Source organism: Argopecten irradians, chromosome 4 (assembly GCF_041381155.1).
Source record: "Argopecten irradians isolate NY chromosome 4, Ai_NY, whole genome shotgun sequence".
Classification (NCBI taxonomy): domain Eukaryota; kingdom Metazoa; phylum Mollusca; class Bivalvia; order Pectinida; family Pectinidae; genus Argopecten; species Argopecten irradians.
Window position 1 is genome coordinate 51,795,089 of NC_091137.1, and position 22,254 is coordinate 51,817,342.

General features: G+C 40.6%; 1 protein-coding gene across 1 annotated transcript in view; it reads right to left on the reverse strand.

Moving 5' to 3' along the window:
* Positions 1 to 22,254, reverse strand: part of LOC138322355 (nucleoporin NUP188-like) — a 217,793-nt gene that overhangs the window by 70,801 nt on the left and 124,738 nt on the right. The window contains exons 27-32 of the mRNA XM_069266395.1: positions 21,485 to 21,554; positions 18,235 to 18,311; positions 18,033 to 18,108; positions 10,018 to 10,152; positions 7,976 to 8,050; positions 3,332 to 3,417 (exon numbers count right to left, since the gene is read on the reverse strand). Coding sequence (XP_069122496.1) covers positions 3,332 to 3,417; positions 7,976 to 8,050; positions 10,018 to 10,152; positions 18,033 to 18,108; positions 18,235 to 18,311; positions 21,485 to 21,554 — 519 coding nt within the window. The remainder of the gene's footprint in view (positions 1 to 3,331; positions 3,418 to 7,975; positions 8,051 to 10,017; positions 10,153 to 18,032; positions 18,109 to 18,234; positions 18,312 to 21,484; positions 21,555 to 22,254) is intronic.

Genomic DNA, 22,254 nt, shown 5'->3' on the forward strand with positions numbered 1-22,254 from the left:
GTAAACAAGGTACAGTAAACAAGGTACAGTAAACAAGGTACAGTAAACAAGGTACAGTAGGTACTGTAAACAAGGTACAGTAAACAAGGTACAGTAAACAAGGTACAGTACGTACTGTAAACAAGGTACAGTAAACAAGGTACAGTAAACAAGGTACAGTAAACAAGATACAGTAAACAAGGTACAGTAAACAAGGTACAGTAGGTACTGTAAACTACAGTAGGTACTGTAAACTACAGTAGGTACTGTAAACAAGGTACACTAAACAAGGTACAGTAGGTACTGTAAACAAGGTACAGTAAACAAGGTATAGTATAGTAAACAAGGTACAGTAAACAAGGTACAGTAAACAAGGTACAGTAGGTACTGTAAACAAGGTATAGTAAAGAAGGTACAACAAGAGGCCCAGAGGGCCTGTATTGCTCACCTGGTTTTTTGTTAGTAATTATCACAAGACTCTGACAATTAGAAAAATAAGCAAAATTGACTCCCAAAGTTTAATTTTGAATCACAACCATACAATGATGCTATTGATACCATACAAATATGCTATCCAATACATAGGTTCAGAGACAAAGTAATTTATATGAAAGTAGTAGCCTAATTGACCTTTTTGACCTCGCATCTATTGCCGTCTAAGGCCCCTTGGGTCAGCCCTATCATTTGTACAATTTCAAATCCCAACCCTATAAGGATGCTACCATTGCATTATAAGTGCTCTTCCATTCTTAGTTGCAGAGAAGAAGTCGTTTATATGGAAATACATGTAGCTAAATTAGCCCCTTTTGACCCCACCCTTCAGGCCCCCGGGGGATCAGCCCCATCATTTGCAAAATTTTGAATCCAAACCCTATAAGGATGTAACCATTGCATTATGAGCGTAATCCCATGTTAAGCTGTAGAGAAATTTATATGGAAATTGACCACTTTTGACCCCACCCCTCAGGCCCCCGGGGGTCAGCCCTATCATTTGCACAATTTGGAATCCCCACCCTATAAGGATGCTACCATTGCATTATGGGTGCTATACCATGCTTAGTTTCAGAGAAGAAGTCGTTTATATAGAAATAGCCAAATTGGCCCCTTTTGATTCCGCCCCTCAGGCCCACGGGAGGTCAGTCCAATCATTTGTACAATTTTGAATCCCCACCCTATAAGGATGCTACCATTGCATTATGGGTGCTATACCATGCTTAGTTGCAGAGAAGAAGTCATTTATATGGAAATAGCCAAATTGACCCCTTTTAACCCCACCCCTCAGGCCCCTGGGGGTCAGCCCTATCATTTGCACAATTTTGAATCCCCACACTATAAGGATGCTACCATTGTATTATGGGTGCTATACCATGCTTAGTTTCAGAGAAGAAGTCATTTATATGGAAATAGCCAATTGGCCCCTTTTGACCCCGCCCCTCAGGCCCCCGGAGGGGCTGCCCCATCATTTGCACAATTTGGAATCCCCACCCTATAAGGATGCTACCATTGCATTATGGGTGCTATACCACGCTTAGTTGCAGAGAAGAAGTCATTTATATGGAAAAAGCCAAATTGACCCGTTTTGACCCTGCCCCTCAAGCCCTCGGAGGGGTCAGCCCTATCATTTGCACAATTTTGAATCCCCACCCTATAAGGATGCTACCATTGCATTATGGGTGCTATACCATGCTTAGTTTCAGAGAAGAAGTCGTTTATATAGAAATAGCCAAATTGGCCCCTTTTGACCCCGCCCCTCAGGCCCCCGGGAGGTCAGTCCTATCATTTGTACAATTTTGAATCCCCACCCTATAAGGATGCTACCATTGCATTATGGGTGCTATACCATGCTTGGTTTCAGAGAAGAAGACGTTTATATGGAAATAGCCAAATTGACCCCTTTTGACCCCGCCCCTCAGGCCCCCCCCCGGGGGTCAGCCTCATCATTTGTACAATTTTGAATCCCCACCCTATAACGATACTACCATTGCATTATGAGTGCTATCTCTAGCTTAGTTTCAGAGAAGAAGTCGTTTTTATGGAAATAGCCAAATTGACCCCATTTGACCCTGCCCCTCAGGCCCCCGGGGGGTCAGCCCCATCATTTGTACAATTTTGAATCCCCACCCTATAAGGATGCTACCATTTCATTATGGGTGCTATCCCATGCTTGGTTTCAGAGAAGAAGTCGTTTATATGGAAATAGCCAAATTGACCCCTTTTGGCCCCGCCCCTCAGGCCCCCAGGGGATCAGCCCCATCATTTGTACAATTTTCAGTTAGTAGCCCATAAGGATGCTACCAGTCAAATTTTGTTGAAATCTGACCAGCGGTTATGGAGAAGAAGTCGATTGTTGACGGACGACGGACGACGGACGACAGACGACGGACGCCGGACGCTGCGGTATCCCATAAGCTCACCTCGGTCCTTCGGACCAGGTGAGCTAATAAATAAGGTTTAGTAAACAAGGTATAGTAAACAAGGTACAATAAACAAGGTACAGTAAACAAGGTATAGTAAACAAGGTACAGTACACAAGGTATAGTAAACAAGGTACATTAAACAAGGTACAGTAAACAAGGTACAGTACACAAGGTATAGTAAACAAGGTACAGTAAACAAGGTACAGTAAACAAGGTATAGTAAACAAGGTACAGTAAACAAGGTATGGTAAACAAGGTACAATAAACAAGGTACAGTAAACAAAGTATGGTAAACAAGGTACAGTTAACAAGGTACAATAAACAAGGTACAAGAAACAAGGTATGGTAAACAAAGTACGGTAAACAAGGTACGGTAAACAAGGTATAGTAAACAAGGTATAGTAAACAAGGTACAGTAAACAAGGTACAGTAAACAAGGTATGGTAAACAAGGTACAGTAAACAAGGTACAGTAGGTACTGTAAACAAGGTATGGTAAACAAGGTACAGTAAACAAGGTATGGTAAACAAAGTACGGTAAACAAGGTATAGTAAAGAAGTAAAGAAATTACCCCTATTTCCCCTATTGGGCACCGCCCCTCCTGTCCCCGGGGGTCATAATTTGGTTACAATCCATGCAGAACTCTAGGACTAGTAGTAATTTATAGGATTTACCTCTATTTCCCCTATTGGGCCCCACCCCTCCTGCCCCTAGGGGGTCAGAGGCAATATGTATAAACTCTAGATCTGTTCCCCTTCCCCTTCGGGCCAGGTGAGCTAAAAATTGATGGTGAGCCATGAGAAAGCGAGTAAATTCACTCAATACAACAAACAAGGGACATTACTCTTTACATACAATACAGTCCTTCTGCTGATCTGTACAATAAACAAGGGACATTACTCTTTAAATACAATACAGATCAATAGTCGTCCTACCTTGTCCATAGTTTGATGAGGTTAAACAGGCAAGCACTAGAAATCTGGGCTAGTTTGATGTTCAGCAAAGAAAAGTCCCCGGACACCTAACAACAAAAGGATACACAATTCAATAATCCCCTAGGATAATGGCAACCTAACAATCTACCTCTCAAACCATTTTTTCATTAATGTTTGAAATATGATTACTCCAACACCAGTACATGTTTACTTTTTAGGTTGACTGGAAAACAAGTCCTCCAGAATAAAACAAGAGACCTGAGGGTCTTAATAGTCATCTGACAACCTTGGCATACGTTAAATAGGAAAAGAAACAAGGGTCCCATGGGCCCGAATCGCTCACCTGCTATCTGGTAATCATGGTTCATACTAACAAATAGGAGAGTGAATAAGAATTTATATCATGCCCCAGCACGTCAGAGGCCCAATATTAGATCATTTCAAGATTTTAGCCTATTTGACCCTTGTGACCTTGAATCAAGGTCAAGGTAATAAATTTGAACAAACTTGGTAGCCCTTCAACCCAGAATGTCACAGGCCCAATATCTGGTCTCCAGGCCTCTTCGTTATTAAAAACAAGTTGTGTAAATATGTTAGCCTATTTGACCCCTTGTGACCTTGAATGAAGGTCAAGGTCATACATGAGAACTAACTTACTAGCTCTAAATCCCAGCATGTCACAGGCCCAATATCAGGTCCCAAGGCCTCTTGGTTATTAAGAAGAAGTCGGTTAAAGAATTTCATCTATTTGACCCCTGTGACCTTGAATGAAAGTCAAGGTCATTCATTTGAACAAAACTTGGTAGCCCTTCATCCCAGCATGCTGTACGTCAAATTTCAGGACTCTAGCTCTCCAAGTTTTGGAGAAGTTGTTTAAATGTAAAAGTTGACACCGGACAGCCGGACATGGACGCTGCACCACAGCATAAGGCCACTTGCCCTTCCATCAATGACTTACCAAGACATGTTCACCTTCAATCAATGACTTACCAAGACCTGTACACCTTCCATCAATGACTTACCAAGGCCTGTACACCTTCTATCAATGACTTACCAAGGCCTGTACACCTTCCATCAATGACTTACCAAGGCCTGTACACCTTCCATCAATGACGTACCAAGGCCTGTACACCTTCCATCAATGACTTACCAAGACCTGTACACTTTCTATCAATGACTTACCAAGGCCTGTACACCTTCTATCAATGACGTACCAAGGCCTGTACACCTTCCATCAATGACGTACCAAGGCCTGTACACCTTCCATCAATGACTTACCAAGACCTGTACACTTTCTATCAATGACTTACCAAGGCCTGTACACCTTCCATCAATGACTTACCAAGGCCTTTACACCTTCCATCAATGACTTACCAAGACCTGTACACCTTCCATCAATGACTTACCAAGGCCTGTACACCTTCTATCAATGATGTACCAAGACCTGTACACCTTCCATCAATGACTTACCAAGGCCTTTACACCTTCCATCAATGACTTACCAAGGCCTGTACACCTTCCATCAATGACTTACCAAGACCTGTACACCTTCTATCAATGACGTACCAAGACCTGTACACCTTCCATCAATGACTTACCAAGGCCTGTACACCTTCCATCAATGACTTACCAAGGCCTGTACACCTTCTATCAATGACGTACCAAGTCCTGTACACCTTCTATCAATGACTTACCAAGGCCTGTACACCTTCCATCAATGACGTACCAAGGCCTGTACACCTTCTATCAATGACTTACCAAGTCCTGTATACCTTCCATCAATGACTTACCAAGGCCTGTACACCTTCTATCAATGACTTACCAAGTCCTGTATACCTTCTATCAATGAAGTACCATGACCTGTACACCTTCCATCAATGACTTACCAAGGCCTGTACACCTTCTATCAATGACGTACCAAGGCCTGTACACCTTCTATCAATGACTTACCAAGTCCTGTATACCTTCCATCAATGACTTACCAAGGCCTGTACACCTTCTATCAATGACTTACCAAGTCCTGTATACCTTCTATCAATGAAGTACCATGACCTGTACACCTTCCATCAATGACTTACCAAGGCCTGTACACCTTCTATCAATGACTTACCAAGACCAAGATCTGTACACCTTCCATCAATGACTTACCAAGGCCTGTACACCTTCCATCAATGACTTACCAAGACCTGTACACCTTCTATCAATGACGTACCAAGACCTGTACACCTTCCATCAATGACTTACCAAGGCCTGTACATCTTCTATCAATGACGTACCAAGGTCTGTACACCTTCTATCAATGACGTACCAAGACGTGTACACCTTCTATCAATGACTTACCAAGGCCTGTACACCTTCCATCAATGACTTACCAAGACCTATACACCTTCCATCAATGACTTACCATGGCCTGTACACCTTCTATCAATGACATACGAAGGTCTGTACACCTTCTATCAATGATGTACCAAGGTCTGTACACCTTCCATCAATGACTTACCAAGGCCTGTACACCTTCCATCAATGACTTACCAAGGCCTGTACACCTTCCATCAATGACTTACCAAGGCCTGTACACCTTCCATCAATGACTTACCAAGACCTGTACACCTTCCATCAATGACTTACCAAGGCCTGTACACCTTCTATCAATGACTTACCAAGATCTGTACACCTTCCATCAATGACTTACCAAGGCCTGTACACCTTCCATCAATGACTTACCAAGGCCTGTACACCTTCTATCAATGACATACCAAGGTCTGTACACCTTCTATCAATGACGTACCAAGGCCTGTACACCTTCTATCAATGGTTTATCAAGGCCTGTACACCTTCCATCAATGACTCACCAAGACCTGTACACCTTCCATCAATGACTTACCAAGGCCTGTACACCTTCCATCAATGACTTACCAAGAGCTATACACCTTCCATCAATGACTTACCAAGGCCAGTACACCTTCCATCAATGACGTACCAAGGCCTGTACACCTTCCATCAATGACTTACCAAGACCTGTACACCTTCTATCAATGACGTACCAAATCCTGTACACCTTCTATCAATGACTTACCAAGGCCTGTACACCTTCTATCAATGACGTACCAAGACCTGTACACCTTCCATCAATGACGTACCAAGACCTGTACACCTTCTATCAATGACGTACCAAGGCCTGTACAACTTCCATCAATGACGTACCAAGACCTGTACACCTTCTATCAATGACGTACCAAGGCCTGTACAACTTCCATCAATGACTTACCAAGGCCTGTACACCTTCCATCAATGACTTACCAAGGCCTTTACACCTTCCATCAATGACTTACCAAGGCCTGTACACCTTCCATCAATGACTTACCAAGACCTGTACACCTTCTATCAATGACGTACCAAGACCTGTACACCTTCCATCAATGACTTACCAAGGCCTGTACACCTTCCATCAATGACTTACCATGACCTGTACACCTTCCATCAATGACTTACCAAGTCCTGTACACCTTCCATCAATGACTTACCAAGGCCTGTACACCTTCCATCAATGACTTACCAAGGCCTGTACACCTTCTATCAATGACTTACCAAGATCTGTACACCTTCTATCAATGACTTACCAAGACCTGTACACCTTCTTGCAATGACTTACCAAGGCCTGTACACCTTCCATCAATGACTTACCAAGATCTGTACACCTTCTATCAATGACTTACCAAGGTCTGTACACCTTCCATCAATGACTTACCAAGGCCTGTACACCTTCCATCAATGACTTACCAAGGTCTGTACACCTTCCATCAATGACTTACCAAGATCTGAACACCTTCCATCAATGACTTACCAAGGCCTGTACACCTTCCATCAATGACTTACCAAGGCCTGTACACCTTCCATCAATGACTTACCAAGGCCTGTACACCTTCTATCAATGATGTACCAAGACCTGTACACCTTCTATCAATGACATACCAAGACCTGTACACCTTCCATCAATGACTTACCAAGGCCTGTACACCTTCCATCAATGACTTACCAAGGCCTGTACACCTTCTATCAATGACTTACCAAGGCCTGTACACCTTCTATCAATGACTTACCAAGACCTGTACACCTTATATCAATGACTTACCAAGGCCTGTACACCTTGCATCAATGACTTACAAAGATCTGTACACCTTCCATCAATGACTTACCAAGGCCTGTACACCTTCTATCAATGACGTACCAAGACCTGTACACCTTCCATCAATGACTTACCAAGACCTGTACACCTTCTATCAATGACTTACCAAGGCCTGTACACCTTCCATCGATGACTTACCAAGGCCTGTACACCTTCTATCAATGACTTACCAAGGCCTGTACACCTTCCATCAATGACTTACCAAGGCCTCTACACCTTCCATCGATGACTTACCAAGACCTGTACACCTTCCATCAATGACTTACCAAGACCTGTACACCTTCCATCAATGACTTACCAAGGCCTGTACACCTTCCATCAATGACTTACCAAGGCCTGTACACCTTCCATCAATGACTTACCAAGGCCTGTATACCTTCTATCAATGACTTACCAAGGCCTGTACACCTTCCATCAATGACTTACCAAGACCTGTACACCATCCATCAATGACTTACCAAGGCCTGTACACCTTCCATCAGATCCACCATCATTACTTCCTTTAAACTGTTATTCACCTTCAACTCCTCCACCTAATAAAGAAATCCACACCACAGAAAATTACAGATTTTTAAGGCTTTAGAAAATATAGAGAATATAGTTTTGTTTCTTAGACAGCACTGAAGGCAAAATATGTTATGTTTTTAAGAATTTGTAGTTTTAAATTACTAATGATATTTCTATGTTATCCTTGTGTTTATAGTATAATGATGTATAGTGGCCATTTTGTATTTTGTATGACATGTTGAAGTTAATTCTGCATTTGCATAGTACAGAGTTATCTGCCCTTCCGGGTAGTTATTGATTGTGACGTCATGTGTTAGGAGCACTTATTGGAGAAAACGACATGAATTGCGCTCACAAAACAATGATGTAACATCGATACCTACCCGCAAGGGGGCTAACTTTGTAAAATGCAAAGACGGAATACACTGTTGCATTTTACATTTTCTTATTTGTTGTGTTTTATAAACACAGTACATATACCTATATTCATATTTGTTCTGTAACAAGCTTTCTGTTCTTTTGGTTTATATGTTTTACTGAGTTTGCTTTGTGTTGTAATCAGGGCATTAATGCAGACACATGGGGGAGGGGAGGGGGGTCCGAGAATATAATTGGATGAGGGCGTCAGATAAGGCCTTTGTTATTTAGGGGAGTTTGGCAGGTCATTTTAATTCAGGTCAAACAGTCATGGCTAATGTCATTGATATACTCTGAACATATAAGGGAGGGGTGTTTATACATGGGGATGTTATTCAGCCTGGGGCTATAGACTGTGGATAAGGAAGGGCAGTGTTGTCAGAAAGGGAGTGGGGTCCTGCACGTGGTGTGGGGGGCATGTGCATAGTTTAGGGTATTAGAGTCTAGAGGATCTAGCCTTTAACCAATCAGTAGATGACACTTGCTTCAACAGTTTCATAGTTTAGGTTGAGGTTTAGAGTTTTATTTGTACATCACATGGTATGATTTAATCGTTTTGAATTAGATGGATGTATAGTAATAAAACAATTGAACTATAAGCTTGCCTCAATGTATTGTGTGTAAAAAACGCATTTGCCAGAACTACGCTGGAATGTACTTGTCCCCCCCTCTGCTGTTTTGAAGGAATAGCCATACATTAGTGGTATTTATGGTAATAATTTGCACTTATATAAAACAGAACATAGTTTAGAACAAGAGCTGTTGGAGAACAGCAAAGCTTGCCTATTCAGAAGAAGTTGATGTTCAAGTATTTACTAAAACATGGAAATATGACAAATTAACAGACTCAAAAAAAACCTAAAGGGCCCCAAATTGGTTGTATTATCACGTTCAGCATCCATACAGATTAGGAAAATAAAATCATACCTGTAAACATTTATGATGACTTATGCTTAAATAATTGACAAAATAGAAACTTGCTCAAAAACTTTAACATGGAAATATGACAAATTAACACACTCAAAACCCCCTAAAGGGCCCCAAATTGGTTGTATTATCACGTTCAGCATCCATACACATTAGGAAAATAAAATCATAAACATTTATGATGACTTAGGCTTAAACAATAGACAAAATAGAAACTTGCTCAAAAACTTTAACATGGAAATATGACAAATTAACAGACTCAAAAAAAACCTAAAGGGCCCCAAATTGGTTGTATTATCACGTTCAGCATCCATACACATTAGGAAAATAAAATCATAAACATTTATGATGACTTAAGCTTAAACAATTGACGAAACAGAAACTTGCTCAAAAACTTTAACGTGAAATGGGACGCCAACGCTGACGCCGACGCCGGGGTGACAACATTAGCTCCCCCTATTCTTCGAATACACGAGCTAAAAATTGAGTAAGTTTATATTGATATATCATTAAAAGGTCACTTCAACAAAACAAAAAACAAACAGTAAATAGCAGTTCACTACTTATTAAAAAACTTGCCGTAAATGTAGTGTACTTGCAGCTTTTCCAGGATTCCATCAATTGACCGACTGTTAACGTTAAAGCTTACCTTGTGTTTAGCGATAGTTATAACAAAATTTTTCCAGGCCATGAGAAGCTGCAGTATGGGATGATCTGCAAGACTGTCTCCTGGAGATTCCGTCTCTGTTTTTTCTGCCTGCATCACCACACAGTTCCGGACATACTACACAAAGAAACATGGACGTCAGACATATTACACACAGAAACATGGACGTCAGACATATTACACACAGAAACATGGACGTCAGACATACTACACACAGAAACATGGACGTCAGACATATTACACACAGAAACATGGACGTCAGACATACTACACACAGGAACATGGACGTCAGACATACTACACACAGAAACATGGACGTCAGACATACTACCCACAGGAACATGGACGTCAGACATACTACACACAGAAACATGGACGTCAGACATACTACACACAGAAACATGGACGTCAGACATACTACACACAGAAACATGGACGTCAGACATACTACACACAGTAACATGGACGTCAGACATACTACACACAGAAACATGGACGTCAGACATACTACACACAGAAACATGGACGTCAGATATACTACACAAAGAAACATGGACGTCAGACAAATTACACACAGGAACATGGACGTCAGACATACTACACACAGGAACATGGACGTCAGACATACTACCCACAGAGAAACATGGACATCAGACATACTACACACAGAAACATGGACGTCAGACATACTACACACAGAAACATGGACGTCAGACATACTACACACAGAAACATGGACGTCAGATATACTACCCAAAGAAACATGGACGTCAGACATATTACACACAGGAACATGGACGTCAGACATACTACACACAGGAACATGGACGTCAGACATACTACACACAGAAACATGGACGTCAGACATATTACACAAAGAAACATGGACGTCAGACATACTACACACAGAAACAATGATGTCAGACATACTACACACAGAAACATGGACGTCAGACATATTACACACAGAAACATGGACGTCAGACATACTACACACAGAAACATGGACGTCAGACATACTACACACAGAAACATGAACGTCAGACATATTACACACAGAAACATGGACGTCAGACATACCACACACAGAAACATGGATGTCAGACATATTACACACAGAAACATGGACGTCAGACATATTACACACAGGAACATGGACGTCAGACATACTACACACAGAAACATGGACTTCAGACATACTACACACAGAAACATGGACGTCAGAAATATTACACACAGAAACGTGGACGTCAGATATACTACACACAGAAACATGGACGTCAGACATATTACACACAGAAACATGGACGTCAGACATACTACACACAGAAACATGGACGTCAGACATATTACACACAGAAACATGGACGTCAGACATACTACACACAGAAACATGGACATCAGACATACTACACACAGAAACATGGACGTCAGATATATTACACACAGAAACAGAAACATGGACGTCAGACATATTACACACAGAAACATGGACGTCAGACATACTACACACAGAAACATGGACGTCAGACATACTACACACAGAAACATGGACGTCAGACATATTACACACAGAAACATGGACGTCAGACATATTACACACAGGAACATGGACGTCAGACATACTACACACAGAAACATGGACTTCAGACATACTACACACAGAAACATGGACATCAGACATATTACACACAGAAACATGGACGTCAGATATACTACACACAGAAACATGGACGTCAGACATATTACACACAGAAACATAGACGTCAGACATACTGCACACAGAAACATGGACGTCAGACATACTACACACAGAAACATGGATGTCAGACATACTACACACAGAAACATGGACGTCAGACATACTACACAAAGATACATGGATTAGACAAACTACACACAGGAACATGGACGTCAGACATATTACACACAGAAACATGGACGTCAGACATACTACACAAAGAAACATGGACGTCAGACATACTACACAAAGAAACATGGACGTCAGACATACTACACACAGGAACATGGATGTCAGACATACTACACACAGAAACATGGACGTCAGACATACTACACAAAGAAACATGGACATCAGACATACTACACAAAGAAACATGGACGTCAGACATACTACACACAGAAACATGGACTTCAGACATACTACACACAGAAACATGGACGTCAGACATACTACACAAAGAAACATGGACGTCAGACATACTACACAAAGAAACATGGACGTCAGACATACTACACACAGGAACATGGACGTCAGACATACTACACACAGAAACATGGACGTCAGACATACTACACACAGGAACATGGATGTCAGACATACTACACACAGGAACATGGACGTCAGACATACTACACACAGAAACATGGATGTCAGATATACTGCACACAGAAACATGGACGTCAGACATACTACACAAAGAAACATGGACGTCAGACATACTACACAAAGAAACATGGACGTCAGACATACTACACAAAGAAACATGGACGTCAGACATACTACACACAGAAACATGGACGTCAGACATACTACACACAGAAACATACTACACACAGAAACAATGATGTCAGACATACTACACACAGAAACATGGACGTCAGACATACTACACACAGAAACATGAACATCAGACATATTACACACAGAAACATGGACGTCAGACATACCACACACAGAAACATGGATGTCAGACATATTACACACAGAAACATGGACGTCAGACATATTACACACAGGAACATGGACGTCAGACATACTACACACAGAAACATGGACTTCAGACATACTACACACAGAAACATGGACGTCAGACATATTACACACAGAAACATGGACGTCAGATATACTACACACAGAAACATGGACGTCAGACATATTACACACAGAAACATGGACGTCAGACATATTACACACAGGAACATGGACATCAGACATATTACACACAGGAACATGGACGTCAGACATACTACACAAAGAAACATGGACGTCAGACATACTACACACAGAAACATGGACGTCAGACATACTACACAAAGAAACATGGACGTCAGACATACTACACAAAGAAACATGGACGTCAGACATACTACACACAGAAACATAGACGTCAGACATACTGCACACAGAAACATGGACGTCAGACATACTACACACAGAAACATGGATGTCAGACATACTACACACAGAAACATGGACGTCAGACATACTACACAAAGATACATGGATTAGACAAACTACACACAGGAACATGGACGTCAGACATATTACACACAGAAACATGGACGTCAGACATACTACACAAAGAAACATGGACGTCAGACATACTACACAAAGAAACATGGACGTCAGACATACTACACACAGGAACATGGACGTCAGACATACTACACACAGAAACATGGACGTCAGACATACTACACAAAGAAACATGGACATCAGACATACTACACAAAGAAACATGGACGTCAGACATACTACACACAGAAACATGGACTTCAGACATACTACACACAGAAACATGGACGTCAGACATACTACACAAAGAAACATGGACGTCAGACATACTACACAAAGAAACATGGACGTCAGACATACTACACACAGAACATGGACGTCAGACATACTACACACAGAAACATGGACGTCAGACATACTACACACAGAAACATGGACGTCAGACATACTACACACAGGAACATGGACGTCAGACATACTACACACAGAAACATGGACGTCAGACATACTACACACAGAAACATGGACGTCAGACATACTACACAAGAAACATGGACGTCAGACATACACACAGAAACATGGACGTCAGACATACTACACAAAGAAACATGGACGTCAGACATACTACACAAAGAAACATGGACGTCAGACATACTACACACAGAAACATGGACGTCAGACATACTACACACAGAAACATGGACGTCAGACATACTACACACAGAAACATGGACGTCAGACATACTACACACAGAAACAATGATGTCAGACATACTACACACAGAAACATGGACGTCAGACATACTACACACAGAAACATGAACATCAGACATATTACACACAGAAACATGGACGTCAGACATACCACACACAGAAACATGGATGTCAGACATATTACACACAGAAACATGGACGTCAGACATATTACACACAGGAACATGGACGTCAGACATACTACACACAGAAACATGGACTTCAGACATACTACACACAGAAACATGGACGTCAGACATATTACACACAGAAACATGGACGTCAGATATACTACACACAGAAACATGGACGTCAGACATATTACACACAGAAACATGGACGTCAGACATATTACACACAGGAACATGGACATCAGACATATTACACACAGGAACATGGACGTCAGACATACTACACAAAGAAACATGGACGTCAGACATACTACACACAGAAACATGGACGTCAGACATACTACACAAAGAAACATGGACGTCAGACATACTACACACAGAAACATGGACTTCAGACATACTACACACAGAAACATGGACGTCAGACATACTACACAAAGAAACATGGACGTCAGACATACTACACAAAGAAACATGGACGTCAGACATACTACACAAAGAAACATGGACGTCAGACATACTACACACAGGAACATGGACGTCAGACATACTACCCACAGGAACATGGACGTCAGACATACTACACACAGAAACATGGACGTCAGACATACTACACACAGAAACATGGACGTCAGACATACTACACACAGAAACATGGACGTCAGACATATTACACAAAGAAACATGGACGTCAGACATACTACACACAGAAACAAGGACATTAGAAATACTACACAAAGAAACATGGACGTCAGACATACTACACACAGAAACATGGACGTCAGATATACTACACACAGAAACATGGACGTCAGACATATTACACACAGAAACATGGACGTCAGACATATTACACACAGAAACATGGACGTCAGACATATTACACACAGGAACATGGACGTCAGACATACTACACAAAGAAACATGGACGTCAGACATACTACACACAGAAACATGGACGTCAGACATACTACACACAGAAACATGGACGTCAGACATACTACACACAGAAACATGGACGTCAGACATACTACACACAGAAACATGGACTCAGACATACTACACACAGAAACATGGACGTCAGACATACTACACACAGAAACATGGACGTCAGACATATACACAGAACATGACGTCAGAATACTACACACAGAAACATGGACGTCAGACATATTACACACAGAAACATGGACGTCAGACATATTACACACAGAAACATGGACGTCAGACATACTACACACAGAAACATGGATGTCAGACATACTACACAAAGAAACATGGACGTCAGACATACTACACAAAGAAACATGGACGTCAGACATACTACACAAAGAAACATGGACGTCAGACATACTACACACAGAAACATGGACTTCAGACATACTACACACAGAAACATGGACGTCAGACATACTACACAAAGAAACATGGACGTCAGACATACTACACAAAGAAACATGGACGTCAGACATACTACACAAGAAACATGGACGTCAGACATACTACACACAGGAACATGGACGTCAGACATACTACACACAGGAACATGGACGTCAGACATACTACACACAGAAACATGGACGTCAGACATACTACACACAGAAACATGGACGTCAGACATACTAACACAGAAACATGGACTCAGACATATACACACAGAAACATGGACGTCAGACATACTACACACAGAAACATGGACGCAACATATACACAAAGAAACATGGACGTCAGACATACACTACACACAGAAACATGGACGTCAGAATACTACAACACAAGAAACATGGACGTCAGACATACTACACACACAGAAACATGGACGTCAGACATATACACACAGAAACATGGACTCAGACATATACACACAGAACATGGACGTCAGACATATACACACAGAAACATGGACGTCAGACATATACACACAGAAACATGGACGTCAGACAACTACACACAGAAACATGGACGTCAGACATACTACACACAGAAACATGGACGTCAGACATACTACACACAGAAACATGGACGTCAGACATACTACACACAGAAACATGGACGTCAGACATACTACACAAAGAAACATGGACGTCAGACATACTACACACAGAAACATGGACGTCAGACATACTACACACAGAAACATGGACGTCAGACATACTACACACAGAAACATGGACGTCAGACATACTACACACAGAAACATGGACGTCAGACATACTACACAAAGAAACATGGACGTCAGACATACTACACACAGAAACATGGACGTCAGACATACTACACACAGAAACATGGACGTCAGACATACTACACAAAGAAACATGGACGTCAGACATACTACACACAGAAACATGGACGTCAGACATACTACACACAGAAACATGGACGTCAGACATACTACACACAGGAACATGGACGTCAGACATACTACACACAGGAACATGGACGTCAGACATACTACACACAGAAACATGGACGTCAGACATACTACACACAGAAACATGGACGTCAGACATACTACACACAGAAACATGGACGTCAGACATACTACACACAGAAACATGGACGTCAGACATACTACACACAGAAACATGGACGTCAGACATACTACACAAAGAAACATGGACGTCAGACATACTACACACAGAAACATGGACGTCAGACATACTACACACAGAAACATGGACGTCAGACATACTACACACAGAAACATGGACGTCAGACATACTACACACAGAAACATGGACGTCAGACATACTACACACAGAAACATGGACGTCAGACATACTACACAAAGAAACATGGGCGTCAGACATACTACACACAGGAACATGGACGTCAGACATACTACACACAGAAACATGGACGTCAGACATACTACACACAGGAAACATGGACGTCAGACATACTACACACAGGAACATGGACGTCAGACATACTACACACAGAAACATGGACGTCAGACATACTACACACAGAAACATGGACGTCAGACATACTACACACAGAAACATGGACGTCAGACATACTACACAAAGAAACATGGACGTCAGACATACTACACACAGGAACATGGACGTCAGACATACTACACACAGAAACATGGACGTCAGACATACTACACACAGAAACATGGACGTCAGACATACTACACACAGGAACATGGAACAGACATACTACACACAGAAACATGGACGTCAGACATACTACACAAAGAAACATGGACGTCAGACATACTACACACAGGAACATGGACGTCAGACATACTACAGACAGGAACATGGACGTCAGACATACTGCACACAGAAACATGGACGTCAGACATACTACACACAGAAACATGGACGTCAGACATACTACACACAGGAACATGGACGTCAGACATACTACCCACAGGAACATGGACGTCAGACATACTACACACAGAAACATGGACGTCAGACATACTACACACAGAAACATGGACATCAGACATACTACACACAGAAACATGGACGTCAGACATACTACACACAGAAACATGGACGTCAGACATACTACACACAGAAACATGGACGTCAGACATACTACACACAGAAACATGGACGTCAGACATACTACACACAGAAACATGGACGTCAGACATACTACACAAAGATACATGGACGTCAGACATACTACACACAGGAACATGGACGTCAGACATACTACACACAGAAACATGGACGTCAGACATACTACACAAAGAAACATGGACGTCAGACATACTACACACAGGAACATGGACGTCAGACATATTACAGACAGGAACATGGACGTCAGACATACTACACACAGAAACATGGACGTCAGATATACTATACTGTTATAATACCTACTCCAGACCAGTATTTCCATCGATTTGCTTCACTGACGTCACATAACACCTTCTTCAGTTTAACATCAAGTTTGGAACTAAAAATAACAACAAAATTTCACACTTATACTGCAATTATCAAAATTTTTTCAATAACACTGGCTAAGAGTAATCAATAAGCATGAGGTTTTCAGGGTGTATTTCTGAGAATGATGGTAATTTACCTGGTGACGGTGTATATCTCCTGTGAAAGGATCCTCAAAACAAATGCAATTGTTCGCACATGATAGGGCACAGTAATCTACAAAAAAAAACAAAAAGTAGAATATACTGGACAGCACATGTAACTTCAACAGGCCATACACCTTCACAATGATCTCAGATGTAACTACACCTTTATAATGATCTCAAATGTAACTACACCTTTATAATGATCTCAGATGTAACTACACTTTATAATGATCTCAGATGTAACTACACCTTTATAATGATCTCAGATGTAACTACACCTTTATAATGATCTCAGATGTAACTACGCCTTTATTATGATATCAGATGTAACTACGCCTATATAATAATCTCAGATGTAACTACACCTTCATAATGATCTCAGATGTAACTACACCTTTATAATGATCTCAGATGTAACTACACTTTATAATGATCTCAGATGTAACTACACCTTTATAATGATCTCAGATGTAACTACAACAGGCAATACACCTTCATAATGATCTCAGATGTAACTACACCTTTATAATGATCTCAGATGTAACTACACTTTATAAAGATCTCAGATGTAACTACACCTATATAATGATCTCAGATGTAACTACACCTTTATAATGATCTCAGATGTAACAACACCTTCATAATGATCTCAGATGTAACTACACCTTTATAATGATCTCAGATGTAACAACACCTTCATAATGATCTCAGATGTAACTACACTTTATAATAATCTCAGATGTAACTACACCTATATAATGATCTCAGATGTAACTACACCTTTATAATGATCTCAGATGTAACAACACCTTCATAATGATCTCAGATGTAACTACACCTTTATAATGATCTCAGATGTAACAACACCTTCATAATGATCTCAGATGTAACTACACCTTTATAATGATCTCAGATGTAACTACGCCTTTATTATGATATCAGATGTAACTACGCCTATATAATAATCTCAGATGTAACTACACCTTCATAATGATCTCAGATGTAACTAAGCCTATATAATGATCTCAGATGTAACTACACCTTTATAATGATCTCAGATGTAACTACACTTTATAATGATCTCAGATGTAACTACACTTTATAATGATCTCAGATGTAACTACACCTTTATAATGATCTCAGATGTAACTACAACAGGCAATACACCTTCATAATGATCTCAGATGTAACTACACCTTTATAATGATCTCAGATGTAACTACACTTTATAATGATCTCAGATGTAACTACACCTATATAATGATCTCAGATGTAACTACACCTTTATAATGATCTCAGATGTAACTACACTTTATAATGATCTCAGATGTAACTACACTTTATAATGATCTCAGATGTAACTACACCTTTATAATGATCTCAGATGTAACTACAACAGGCAATACACCTTCATAATGATCTCGGATGTAACTACACCTTTATAATGATCTCAAATGTAACTACACCTTTATAATGATCTCAAATGTAACTACACCTTTATAATGATCTCAGATGTAACTACACCTTAATAATCATCTTAGATGTAACTACAACAGGCCATACACCTTTATAATGATCTCAGATGTAACTACACCTTTATAATGATCTCCAATGTAACTACACTTTATAATGATCCCAGATGTAACTACACCTATATAATGATCTCAGATGTAACTACACCTTTATAATGATCTCAGATGTAACTACACCTTTATAATGATCTCAGATGTAACTACACCTTCATAATGATCTCAGATGTAACTACACCTTTATAATGATCTCAGATGTAACTACACATTTATAACGATCTCAGATGTAACTAAAACAGGCCATATTTAGAGAGTGTGATAGTGGACAGTGTATGTGAGGTAATGATAGTGGACAGTACATGTGAGGTATTGATAGTGGACAGTACATGTGAGGTTTTGACAGTGGACAGTACATGTGAGGTTTTGACAGTGGACAGTACATGTGAGGTATTGATAGTGGACAGTACATGTGAGGTATTGATAGTGGACAGTACATGTGAGGTATTGATAGTGGACAGTACATGTGAGGTATTGATAGTGGACAGTACATGTGAGGTATTGATAGTGGACAGTACATGTGAGGTATTGATAGTGGACAGTACATGTGAGGTATTGATAGTGGACAGTACATGTGAGGTATTTATAGTGGACAGTACATGTGAGGTTTTGACAGTGGACAGTACATGTGAGGTATTGATAGTGGACAGTACATGTGAGGTATTGATAGTGGACAGTACATGTGAGGTATTGATAGTGGACAGTACATGTGAGGTATTGATAGTGGACAGTACATGTGAGGTATTGATAGTGGACAGTACATGTGAGGTATTGATAGTGGACAGTACATGTGAGGTATTGACAGTGGACAGTACATGTGAGGTATTGATAGTGGACAGTACATGTGAGGTATTGACAGTGGACAGTACATATGAGGTAGATATAGATAGTGGACAGTACATGTGAGGTATTGATAGTGGACAGTACATATGAGATAATGATAGTGGACAGTACATGTGAGGTATTGATAGTGGACAGTACATATGAGATATTGATAGTGGACAGTACATGTGAGGTATTGATAGTGGACAGTACATGTGAGGTATTGATAGTGGACAGTACATGTGAGGTATTGATAGTGGACAGTACATGTGAGGTATTGATAGTGGACAGTACATGTGAGGTAGGTATTGATAGTGGACAGTACATGTGAGGTAGGTATTGATAGTGGACAGTACATGTGAGGTATTGATAGTGGACAGTACATGTGAGGTATTGACAGTGGACAGTACATATGAGATAATGATAGTGGACAGTACATGTGAGGTATTGATAGTGGACAGTACATGTGAGATATTGATAGTGGACAGTACATGTGAGGTATTGATAGTGGACAGTACATGTGAGGTATTGATAGTGGACAGTACATGTGAGGTATTGATAGTGGACAGTACATGTGAGGTATTGATAGTGGACAGTACATGTGAGGTAGGTATTGATAATGGACAGTACATGTGAGGTAGGTATTGATAATGGACAGTACATGTGAGGTAGGTATTGATAATGGACAGTACATGTGAGGTAGGTATTGATAGTGGACAGTACATGTGGGGTATTGATAGTGGACAGTACATGTGAGGTATTGATAGTGGACAGTACATGTGAGGTAGGTATTGATAGTGGACAGTACATGTGGGGTATTGATAGTGGACATTACATGTGACTCCTCTTCTGGGGCCAGCAGGTCTCTCATCAGTGGGGCACACACACTCAGCCAAAAGTTGGCCCTAAATAGAACAAGAATTAAAATTTATTATTTGTCTTGCCTTTCCCACTTTACATAATGTTTAAGACCATGCCCAGAGTGCCTGTATCGCTCACATGGTTTGTAATGCCGAGTTCTGAATACAGGATCATTGTTTCTTTTCTGAAGGAATTTAAAGATATACCTCCGATTTATCTACTGAGTCTCACTCTTTCTGCTCCAGTGGGTCAGAGACAAAAAATCATACAAAATCTGTTTCCCTTCCCCATGTACTAACAACTCAGCTTATTAATTAGCGTATGTCCTAATAGACTGCGATCAGCGTGGTGTCCGTCTCTGTAATTGTCACATCATCATGACATATACAAAGCTGTCATGCAGGACTGTTTTTGTCTTCCAAGACCTTATATATGTTAGGCATCAGTCCCACTGACATTAGAAATTGTCTACACAAGTTATTGTCTTGACAATACAATGTCCTCATTACAAAGGGTAATAACTCTGTAGCTTACTGTCAGACAATTACCATGTTAATTATATACCTACAAAGTTTCATTAAGCTCGGTAAATATCTACTCAAGTTATCAAGTTCACAATGTCAAATAGTGTTTATTATTGCAAAGCGTAATGAATCTAAAAATTACTGTAAGATAATTCTGATTTTCGAACTATCTTGTAATTTTACTAGAACTAGGCTGCATACAAAGTTTTATAAAGTTGAG